General features: G+C 43.9%; 1 protein-coding gene across 1 annotated transcript; it reads right to left on the bottom strand.

Moving 5' to 3' along the window:
- Positions 1-1,700: 1,700 nt before the first annotated feature.
- LOC134215554 (SURF1-like protein) lies at positions 1,701-4,026 on the bottom strand. Its single transcript, XM_062694716.1, has 4 exons — positions 3,655-4,026; positions 3,469-3,590; positions 2,227-2,421; positions 1,701-2,162 (listed from the first exon to the last, which is right to left on the bottom strand). Exons 1-4 carry the CDS (start codon positions 3,823-3,825, stop codon positions 1,784-1,786), a joined length of 867 nt encoding a protein of 288 aa, XP_062550700.1. The 5' UTR covers positions 3,826-4,026; the 3' UTR covers positions 1,701-1,783.
- Positions 4,027-11,731: the final 7,705 nt, after the last annotated feature.

Raw genomic sequence — 11,731 nt, 5'->3', positions numbered from 1 at the left:
CATGACACATTTGGTGCGGTGGCGAATCTTTTTTGACCACAGTTTCTTCTGAAGGTCGTAGTAGGCCCGACTTCCACAGATGATGCGCCTTCGTATTTCACGACTAACATTGTTATCAGCCGTTAGCAAGGATCCAAGGCAGACGAATTCCTCGACCACCTCGAAGGTATCCCCGTCTATCGTAACACTGCTTCCCAGGCGGGCCCTGTCGCGCTCGGTTCCGCCCACAAGCATGTACTTTGTCTTTGACGCATTCATCACCAGTCCAACTTTTGTTGCTTCACGTTACAGGGGGCTGTACAGTTCTGCCACTTTTGCAAATATTCGACCGACAATGTCCATGTCATCCGCGAAACAAATAAATTGACTGGATCTGTGAAAATCGTACCCCGGCTGTTACACCCGGCTCTCCGCATGACACCTTCTAGCGCAATGTTGAACAACAGGCACGAAAGTCCATCACCTTGTCTTAGTCCCCGGCACGATTCGAACGAACTGGAGTGTTCGCCCGAAATCTTCACACAGTTTTGTACACCATCGACCGTTGTTTTGATCAGTCTGGTAAGCTTCCCAGGGCTAGTTTAGCTAGTTTAGAGCCTTCTTTATCTCCTCAAGCGTTGGTGGTTCCAAACCTTGACCATCGCCGACTATGTCCATCCTGCTTCCTAATACACCTTCATTTTCACCGTTCAACTAATCTTCGAAGTGCTCCTTCCACCGGGCTGCATATGACGGGCTCTGGCGCGCTATTGACAGTTGCGTAAAAGTTCCGCATATCGTTCCTATCCATGTTCTCCTGCGCTTCAGCTATCACACTCTCTTCGTGTTGCCTTTTTTTCTGCGGTGAATTCGTTTCTCTTCTGCCCTTGCTACATTGTACCGCTCTCTGTTGGAACGGGTTCGAGCCACTAGCATTCGAGATTCCATGCAACATTTTTCTCTTCCGTCACTCGCTGGCATCCTCATCAAACCAACCATTTCGTTCATATTTTTCGGACCACGGGTTCCGAACTTACAGACATCTGAAAGGACAAATAATAGGACCACCACTTTGGGTTAATATTTCAGGGTCATAACGTGAGAATTAAGCCATGACCACCGGCCCAATGATAATTGTTTTCCAATACCTTTTGACATAGTGAATAATTTTACAATGTTCTGAAAACTTATGTGCATTATGTGGAAGATATTGATTTGAAAAATGTATTGGAGGTTATCACTGAGGGTCGTGGATTCGAGTCCCATCGAAGGGAAAGTGGTTACCTCCAATACATTTTTCAAATCAATATCTTCCACATAATTTACATATTCACATATGAGTTTTCAGAACATTGTGAATTAATTTCCAAGTCCTTTTTAATACCTGGAATATAGGCAATTTGATTGAACTGATAGTGAATAAGTTTATTGTCTTGTTTCTTAGTTTTAGAGATCCTGGAGGTGGTCCTATTTTTTGTCATTTCAGAGGTCTGTAAGTTCGAAGTCCGTGCTCCGAAAAATCCAACTCCAACAGACGTGGCTCTAACAAGTGAAGCTAAAATAGATGCTTTCGCAAATTCATAGAAATGCTGAACGACTACCATGCCACACCAAGTAGAGTCCGCCCTTGTGGCTAGGTTTATTAAAATTATCGCATCATCCAAGCTCCTAGGAGAAAGTCATGAGTTTCGCACAAACACATTGCAACCAAATGGTACGTATAACTTTCGAATATGAATAATGTTTATTACACAATGGTCAATATAAGATATTCACACTCCAGTCAACTAAAACTATCACAATGTTAGAAAGACTTTCCTCGGACAACCTGTCTGAACCAGAGCCAAGTGGTGAATCCGGACAAACTGAACCACGTGAAAATGTACGACAAGTGCTCATTTCGTATCGTCACCCTGGTTTGTCCACCAACAGGGCCGTGAGGTACCGATGATTTCGCGGTCGCATCCAGATAGTATGGTTCTGTTTTGCATATTTCGGACATTTTGGGCACATCACGGTACATGAAAATTTCTCCACGCTGCTTCGGCGTAAACTGCGGACGATTTTCGGGCAAGCGAACGACTCCTTGCAACTCTACAATGCCTCTGATTTGACCCTCTGGACGGGAGGCAGCATTTAGCATACGCTTCGGAACCCAACCTCGGTTGATGAGAATTTTGTCACTGGAATATAAAAAAAATACATAGCAACGACATATGATGGATGTGCTCTGATGTTTGACCATACTCTCTGCCCTCCAGTTTAAATGGCGTAATAACAAGGTAGCCTATTGATGATTCTTTCTGGGAGAACAGCCCACCCTTTGTATTTGTATCTCCATCCTGAATAAACGAGCGTGGCCCCAAATGTATTTCTTGGTCGTGTAGAAATTCCCCTCGGACGATCACATTTTGGTACTCCATTTTGTCTAGTTCAGATAAGCTATTAAAATAAATCTAAGTTATTTTTGATTCCGTATATAGTTAAATATATAGTCAATCATTAAGCTTTTTTGTTGAACACTTAAAAATAAAAAAACAAAATAAATAATAAAAAAATAGTATAAATTCCAGAATACAAACTTGTTTTGTATTTTAAATAGCTACACTACACCCACTCTGATACGAATAATCAAAACTATGGATTCGAATAAAAAATAGAATGAATTACTTCTGAAACTTGTCATAAGACGAGTTAGTACAATCCCATTGAATTCCACCACTTAATTGTATCTTGACAGATACGTATTTCGACCTCAAATGTAAGGCCGTCTTCAGTGTCTCGTACTTGACTAGACTAAGTCGAGTCAAGTACGAGACATTGAAGACGGCCTTACATTTGAGGTCGAAATACGTATCTGTCAAGATACAATTAAGTGGTGGAATTCAATGGGATTGTACTAACTCGTCTTATGACAAGTGAAGACATTCCACTAAAAAGCTCAAAATAATTTTCTTATACTTCCGAAAATCAAGTTGAACCTTACTATCTACTAACAAGATGATATCTCCCTATATGTTCCTCGGTCTCATCAATTCCCATGCTTTTGCTTTTTTCTTCTTTTTGTTGCTATTATTTGTTTACAATCACTTCCACAATTATTAACTGCTCAGTTTCTAAGAAAATTTACCATCTTTACATTCGTTTTTAATGTGATACATACTTTTATTTATCATTTATTCCTTAACCATTTTCAAAGGCTAGGCTGTTAAGTTTTGTTTTGAACAGTTCGATAATATCCCTTTCATGTCGCGTTGTAAAGACGACTGTAGTAGTGCAGTTGGAATTGTTATCATGTAGCAATACACAATGATGCGAATTATCTATACCTCCGAAGTGGAGTATCACTCACAGGAAGTGAGAAAAACTGTAAATCAAAAGTATCTTTTCTAACTTTCAGTTAAGCAGATAATAATCATTAGCATGGATGATGCAATTTAAATGTTCAACAAATCACACTTTTCATGATAACAAAAAAAAACATATTACTCATCAGGAATTGGAATCGGTTCCATTCGCATACGAGTTTCAAGATTCCTTATTAGATCTTCCTTCCATTGCTTTCTATAAACTTGCCAGCATCCGAGACCAAACGTCGTTGCGGGGATAGCCTACAAATGAAAGTATGAACAGCACAATATAATCAGAATCTATTATTTAGACAAATAAACTTACCAACAATATCCACCCGAATGCTGTAACAGGCTGATTTCCATCGCTTCGCAGCCTTATCGGTGGAGGAACACGAATTCGCTTCTGATGAGCTTGCCGGCAGGAATGAATAGGGTTCACCGGTCGTGACGAACGCAAACTATTGCACACTTCGCGTTGAACTAGCCGAAACATTTTAATTGCATTCACTATGTTGATGACGTTTCACCAAAATCCGATAAGCTTTAAATTGATTGTATGAATGAAATTTTATCACATAACACCTGATCACGGTCTCGGTCACCCGTCAATGGTTATGCGAACGATGTAAGCAAGCTCCGTTTTTGTGCGAGCAAAACCGTAAATGCTTTGTATTGTTTTGCTTTGATTGTTTTGATACGATTTGACGTTTACACACCTATCCGAACCTCCGAACGATTTCGGATCACGCACCACGCAAGCACGTGCGTTTTCGGCGTTTTTCAATTCCTATATTTATACAGTATGTAGCAAGGGGTTTAAGCATTAAGGGGTTGGTCGCATACTTGAATAACTAAAATAAGAATATAGGTACGTTAATTACTGAGTTAATGATCCCCCACAATGATGAGTGCAGCGGCGCGTTTTGATAGTTAGCATATGTGTTTTCAGTCGCATTACCAATAATACTCGAAATAAGCGATACGCACAAATCACCTACGGGACATATACATGCTTACAATAAAATAAGATCTGCAACGTCCAGCCATTTCACAACTCCATCCAGCGTGCCGCAAGGTAGCCATCTTGGCCCGCTAGTATTCATACTCTTCGTCAACGATTTGTGCCTCCGACTTAGTTCCCATCGGATTATGTACGCTGATGATATAAAGATATACCGCGACATAATATTGTCTATCCGGAACAAAGTTGGAACGCTTTTTATACCGAAGTTGGATTTTTCTCCAGATGCAGGCAACTTTCCCAACTTCGGAAAGTGCGCTGGATTAGCAGCCTAAAGATGCGCTAAACAACGCATCAATTAGTTTGACAGATAAAACTTCGGAAGAAAGTTCGATTCGGAAGTCCCGACTTCTAAGTTGGTGCTACGCCGATAATAAGTTCATTGGTCGACTGCGCTGGCACGGCAAATGCTGGGTAAAGCGTACCTCCCGCGGTGCTGGCCGGGATACGAGCAACCTTAGGGAAGATCGGGTAACCGACCCCGGTGGGAACTATGGTCGTATGCTGACAGGGAAGGGGGGGGTTTGCTCCTCTCCGGAGGAGGAATCTTATTGAGCGTCTGCTCTCCATGTCAGGATCGGCTCACAACAGCGTCTGTTCTCCATGTTAGGGGCGGCTGATCATCGTCCGAGTGCCAGCGAGGGACTCTAAGTGAAACTGTACACCATGGTCCACCGGAAATAAGGAGGAATGGTCCTCCGGAAATTTAGGGGGTTTGGTGTCAGGCCCTGCAAGCCAGCCTTTAAAAAATCAAAAGCAACGAGCAATCAACAAGAGAGTACGGACCGGAACCATCGGCGAAGACCACTGCGACGAAAAGGGACTAGCGATTGGAAACTCGGTTCGTGGACCTGCAAATCTCTCAACTTCATCGGGAGCACACGCATACTCGCCGATGTGCTCAAGGACCGTGGATTCGGCATCGTAGCACTGCAGGAGGTTTGTTGGAAGGGATCAATGGTGCGAACGTTTAGAGGTAATCATACCATCTACCAGAGCTGCGGCAACACACACGAGCTGGGAACAGCTTTCATAGTGATGGGCGATATGCAAAGGCGCGTGATCGAGTGGTGGCCGATCAATGAAAGAATGTGCAGGTTGAGGATCAAAGGCCGGTTCTTCAACTTCAGCATAATCAACGTCCATAGCCCACACTCCGGAAGCACTGATGATGATAAGGACGCATTCTACGCGCATCTGGAACGTGAGTACGACAGCTGCCCACAAGGCTGCCCAAGCCACGACGTCAAAATCATCATAGGAGATTTGAACGCTCAGGTTGGCCAAGAGGAGGAGTTTAGACCGACCATTGGGAAGTTCAGCGCTCACCGGCTGACGAACGAAAACGGCCTACGACTAATTGATTTCGCCGCCTCCAAGAATATGGCCATTCGCAGCACCTACTTCCAACACAGCCTCCCGTATCGGTACACCTGGAGATCACCACTGCAGACAGAATCACAAATCGACCACGTTCTGATTGATGGACGGCACTTCTCCGACATTATCGACGTCAGGACATATCGTGGCGCTAACATCGACTCTGACCACTATCTGGTGATGGTTAAACTGCGCCCAAAACTATCCGTCATCAACAATGTTCGGTACCGACGACTGCCGCGGTACGACCTAGAGCGACTGAAGCAACCTTATGTCGCCACTGCATACGCGCAGCATCTCGAGGCAGCGTTGCCGGAAGAGGGTGAGCTCGATGGGGCCCCTCTTGAGGACTGCTGGAATACAGTCAAAGCAGCCATTAACGACGCAGCGGAGAACAACGTCGGTTATATGGGTCGAAGTCGACGGAACGATTGGTTCGACGAAGAGTGCAGACAGATTCTGGAGGAGAAGGACGCAGCGCGGGCGGTCGCGCTAACGTGGAACGTTATAGACGGAAGCGGAGACAGCAGACCCGCCTTTTTCAGGAGAAGAAACGCCGCCTGGAAGAAGCGGAGTGCGAGGAGATGGAACAGCTGTGCCGTTCTCAAGATACACGCAAGTTCTATCAGAAGCTCAACGAATCCCGCAAAGGCTTCGTGCCGCGAGCCGAAATGTGCCGGGATAAGGATGGGAGCACCTTGACGGACGAACGTGTGGTGATCGAAAGGTGGAAGCAGCACTACGAGGAACATCTGAATGGCGCTGAGAGTACAGGCAGTGAAAGTCAAGGCAGCGGAGGAGATGACTACGTCAGTTCAGCGGACGATGGAAGCCAACCAGCCCCCACCTTGAGGGAAGTTAAGGATGCCATCCAACACTTAAAGACCAATAAAGCAGCTGGTAAGGATGGTATCGGAGCTGAGCTCATCAAGATGGGCCCGGAAAAGCTGGCCACTTGCCTGCACAGACTGATAGTCAGAATCTGGGAAACCGAACAGCTACCGGAGGAGTGGAAGGAAGGGGTTATATGCCCCATCTACAAGAAAGGCGACAAACTGGAGTGTGAGAACTTTCGAGCGATCACCATCCTTAATGCCGCCTACAAAGTGATATCCCAGATCATCTTCCGTCGTGTGTCACCATTAGTGAACGAGTTCGTGGGAAGTTATCAAGCCGGCTTCGTTGACGGCCGCTCGAAAACGGACCAGATCTTTACTGTACGGCAAATCCTTCAAAAATGCCGTGAATACCAGGTCCCAACGCACCATCTGTTCGTTGATTTCAAGGCGGCATACGACAGTATAGACCGCGTAGAGCTATGGAAAATTATGATCACAGACTATGATCAAAGCAACGGTGGATGGTGTGCAAAACTGTGTGAAGATTTCGGGCGAACACTCCAGTTCGTTCGAATCGCGCCGGGGACTAAGACAAGGTGATGGACTTTCGTGCCTGTTGTTCAACATTACGCTAGAAGGTGTCATGCGGAGAGCCGGGTGTAACAGCCGGGGTACGACTTTCAACAGATCCAGTCAATTTATTTGCTTCGCGGATGACATGGACATTGTCGCCCGAACATTGGCAAAGGTTGCAGAACTGTACACCCGCCTGAAACGTGTAGCAACAAAAGTTGGACTGGTGGTGAATGCGTCAAAGACAAAGTACATGCTTGTGGGCGGAACCGAGCGCGACAGGGCCCGCCTGGGAAGCAGTGTTACGATAGACGGGGATACCTTCGAGGTGGTCGAGGAATTCGTCTACCTCGGATCCTTGCTAACGGCTGACAACAACGTTAGTCGTGAAATACGAAGGCGCATCATCTGTGGAAGTCGGGCCTACTACGTGCTCCAGAAGAAACTGCGGTCGAAAAAGATTCGCCACCGCACCAAATGTGTCATGTACAAGACGCTTATAAGACCGGTTGTCCTCTACGGACATGAAACATGGACAATGCTCGAGGAGGACTTGCAAGCACTCGGAGTATTCGAGAGACGGGTGCTTAGGACCATCTTTGGCGGTGTGCAAGAAGACGGTGTGTGGCGGCGAAGAATGAACCATGAGCTCGCCCAACTCTACGGCGAACCCAGTATCCAGAAGGTAGCCGGAAGGGTACGATGGGCAGGACATGTTGCAAGAATGCCGGACAGCAACCCTGCAAAGATGGTGTTCGCTTCCGATCCGGCAGGTACGAGACGGCGTGGAGCGCAGCGAGCGAGATGGGCAGACCAGGTGCAAAACGACTTGGCGAGCGTGGGGCGTATCCGAGGATGGAGAGATGCGGCCTCGAACCGTGCATTGTGGCGTCAAATTGTTGATTCAGTGTTATCTGTTTAGATGTTAACTAAATAAATGAAAATGAAATGAATGGTCGGTCGACTGCGCTGCATTACAGCAAGATATTGACGCCGTCACAAGTTGGTGTACATCAAATGGTATGGAGGTTAACGCTCTGAATTGCAAAGTGACCAGTTTCAGCAAGAGCCGGACAACGTTGAACTTTTCCTACGTGGCAAACGGTGTTTCTTTGGAACCCGTAAACACTATCAACGATCTTGGGTTGACAATAGACAGTAAATTGCGCTTTAATGACCATGTAACCAGGATTACAACGAAAGTTTTCGCAGTACTGGGTTTTATCCATCGTAATCCACTGGAGTTCCGCGATGTATACGCTTTGGAAATACTGTACTGTTCGCTTATCCGCAGCCTTCTTGAACACGCTGTCCAAGTATGGGCCCCTTACCAGGAATGCCATGCATCTCGAATCGAAAGAGTCCAACGTTCTTTTGTACGTTTCGCGTTACGTAGAATATGGAGTTATGAGAATATCAGTCTGTGCAGCTTAAGCTGAAGACGGTGAAAATACATAAAAGCATAATTCGTAGGTGATATAAGCCTAGTTGCTCGGGCTACGCAATGGTGAAGGGGCGCCTAACATAGCTTTGGTCCTCACAAGTTTCAATACTCACGCTTCTACGGATTTGCCGATTACAATTTTTACGTTTGCAATTTTTACGTGATTACGTTTCAGATGAATGTCACCAACGGCGCTGCCATTCTGACTTCGTTTGCCAAGTATTGAGCGCAGTATTTTCCGCTCCAATTTTCGATAATTCGATAGTCTCCATCTTTTGACGTCCAGGCTTCATGGTCGTACAGCAATGAGAATAGATACTATCTATCTATCTCACAAGAAAAATAAAGAACCTAAAAAAAAGTTTTAAGAACTCAACTTTGAGACGAAGTTCAAACTTTTTACTCAAAAGTAAGTAATTTTCTCACTCCCTCTCATGAATGATATTATAAATAAAGAGAGCTGCATCGACCCAACGTGATCTGTTCCGTGGAAGAAGCCAAATTTGAGTTTTTTCACCATAGTCTCGAGTGAGTGAAAATAAAATTTGAGTTGGTGAAACTTCATAGTGGGTGAAAATTCAACACGGGAGTAAAGGCAAAGTACTCATCGGATTTTTTCGCATTTTACTTATTTTTGGCTTCTTCCACGTAAGGGAGGATTTGAGTGAAAGGAACCATAAAGTGAGTTGTTTTGCGGTTCCGTGATTCTCATTGGTCGTACAGGGCGACTGGGCGAATCAACCATGTATACAGAGTACACTGCTAAAAACGAACAGTGGGTAATGTCTGTGACATAACCGCTAAGTGGACGTAGGACTTGACTTGACCATGCCTGTAAGATACATAATATGTCCAAATTTTTCACATCAACTATTTTTCTGCTTCCCAATTGGTGGGCCAATTAGCTAGTGTCTTGTATCCCGCTTCTTTGTCAGCCAAAGCGTCATCATCATCAACGCGTTCGAAAAGGGCTTCTTCTTTTTTACGCTTGTTGCTCGCTGCTGGCGTCTATTTCTTAACGGGACTTTTCGCTTGATAGAGGCCAATAAGCCGGGCAAGCGAGCTTAGAATTGCAGTTCAGGTGGAAAGTAGGGTGTTCTTTTCTGAGACAACATTGTTAGTAGTAGAAGGAAGGAAACACCCGGGCATGGGACGATCATTCAGTCACGTTCGCTTTGTGTGCGGTCAGTATCAAACAATGTTTTTCTACATATTTTTTTATCAATGCCAAAAAATCCAACATTTGATGAAAAATCGATTGATAGTTTAATAATGTTTGAGCTGTAATCGGTGTTTTTTTATCCAAATAAGATTATGTGAAAGATTTGAACATCTTATAAATCTTTAAAGGCATGGTCAAGTGAAGTCCTTCGTCCACTTCGCGGTTAAGTCAGAAAAATTATCCACTGTTAGTTTTAACGCTATTTATGAAAATCACGCATAAAATTTTATCTCTAGAATATTGGATTTGGCACCCAAGTACAATTTCAGGGTTGTTACGACTAAGCGGATTTCGCGGATTCGGCGCGGATTTACATAACGATTTTAGGACTTTGTGCGGATTTAGTTTTAGGAGTATTTAAACAAATGAAATTCTATATCTAAGGACGTTTATTTGAAAATTAGTTTTATGTCTATCTAGATGGGCTTTATTCTCGTTAGCAAATGTTTTCGAGAACAAAATTAACGTTTGTAGTTATTTACTAACATCAATTTTCGAATATTAACAAACCCTGTTTGAATTCCATGGTTACACTTTTGAGCATTGATTAAACAAATGTTATGAGAAGAGGGGCGCCACTTGTTGTCATTTTTTAAACCATTCTGAAGCATGGCGCATTCAAAATATGTCCGTTGAAGGACATGAACAACCGTCTTCCGCAGAAATTGTTTTTGATGTCGATTTTGAAAAAAAAAATTGTTGAAAATTTTTGAAAATGTTATCCCGGAAGAGTTTTTGCAGAGATTCCCGAGAAATTCCCGAAAGAATTCACGTTGCGATTTCCTTCGAAGTTTATTTAGCTATGATCACAAGAATTTCTGTGAAAAATCCTGAAAATTAAACAACAGATTTTTCGGAAGTTTTTCAGCAGGAAGTCACCAACCAATTTCTGTTAGAATTTCCCAAGCGATTTCTGTAGGAATTAATTAGGGGTGTCCACATACAGTTTCCGAAAATTTCCTGCATGTTGTTTTTGAGGAATTCACAAAAATTTATGAAAAAAATAAATTCCGCATAAATTTCCGGGGAACCTTTTGCAAGAATGGAGAAATTTCCACAGATGTTCTCGGAGAAACACCCGCAGACAATTTTGGAGCGACTCCTTCAGAAATTCCAAGAAGGACCATCTAGATGAGTTGTTATATCAACTGCTTTTTCCTTAATCCTATTTTCAATTTTGTACAAACAAAGTTAAAACATATACTTAAAATCAGTAATATTATAAAAACGAACTCGAAAAAAGACGTTCACTAAATTGTTGTAATGTTCAGCGTAATATTTAACATTGATATTTAACGTGTATTTGCTTAGAATTTAGTTTTGGGTCGCGCGGATTTGGCGCAGAATGGATTTTCATGTCGCGCGGAAATGGCGTGGATTTGATTTTAGTCGGCGCGGATTTGGTGGATTTAAAAATATTTCAGGATCTCCGTAACAACCCTGCAATTTCTATCCCGAAGGGAATTGAAAGCATTGATATTGATCTCTATCATTGGCTCTCTGAAGAACCGTTTGTTTTTTGGACATACATGCTGCATAATGTGGCTTTTCTTCAGCCTGTCTCGGCTCATCACCGATGCCGGCCGGTCTCGGCTCGACTCTGCTGCTGCTGCCGGTATCTGCTCAGCATTGCTGCTTTGTCGGGTCTGTAGGGTGGACTGCTGCTGTACTGGCTAGGTTTCGGCTGATGATGGTGGCTTCGATGACTTCATTCCCTGCTAAAAGGTGTGAGTGCCGATGATGTGGTTGCTTCGCTTGTCCCGGTCAGAATGAAAGGAAAAAATCGCGTTGCGCTATTTTATGGCTTCTCGGCAGACCCAGCGGCTGCTAATTCGCTAGTGTCTGCACCAATCAGAACGTGGTAATGGAATGATGCAAGAATTATGCAGTACCCATATTTATAGGTTCCCTTGATCTCAA

Source organism: Armigeres subalbatus, chromosome 2 (assembly GCF_024139115.2).
Source record: "Armigeres subalbatus isolate Guangzhou_Male chromosome 2, GZ_Asu_2, whole genome shotgun sequence".
NCBI classification, from domain to species: Eukaryota; Metazoa; Arthropoda; class Insecta; order Diptera; family Culicidae; genus Armigeres; species Armigeres subalbatus.
Note: the sequence above shows the minus strand (reverse complement) of the source record. Positions and strands in the feature narration are given on the sequence as shown.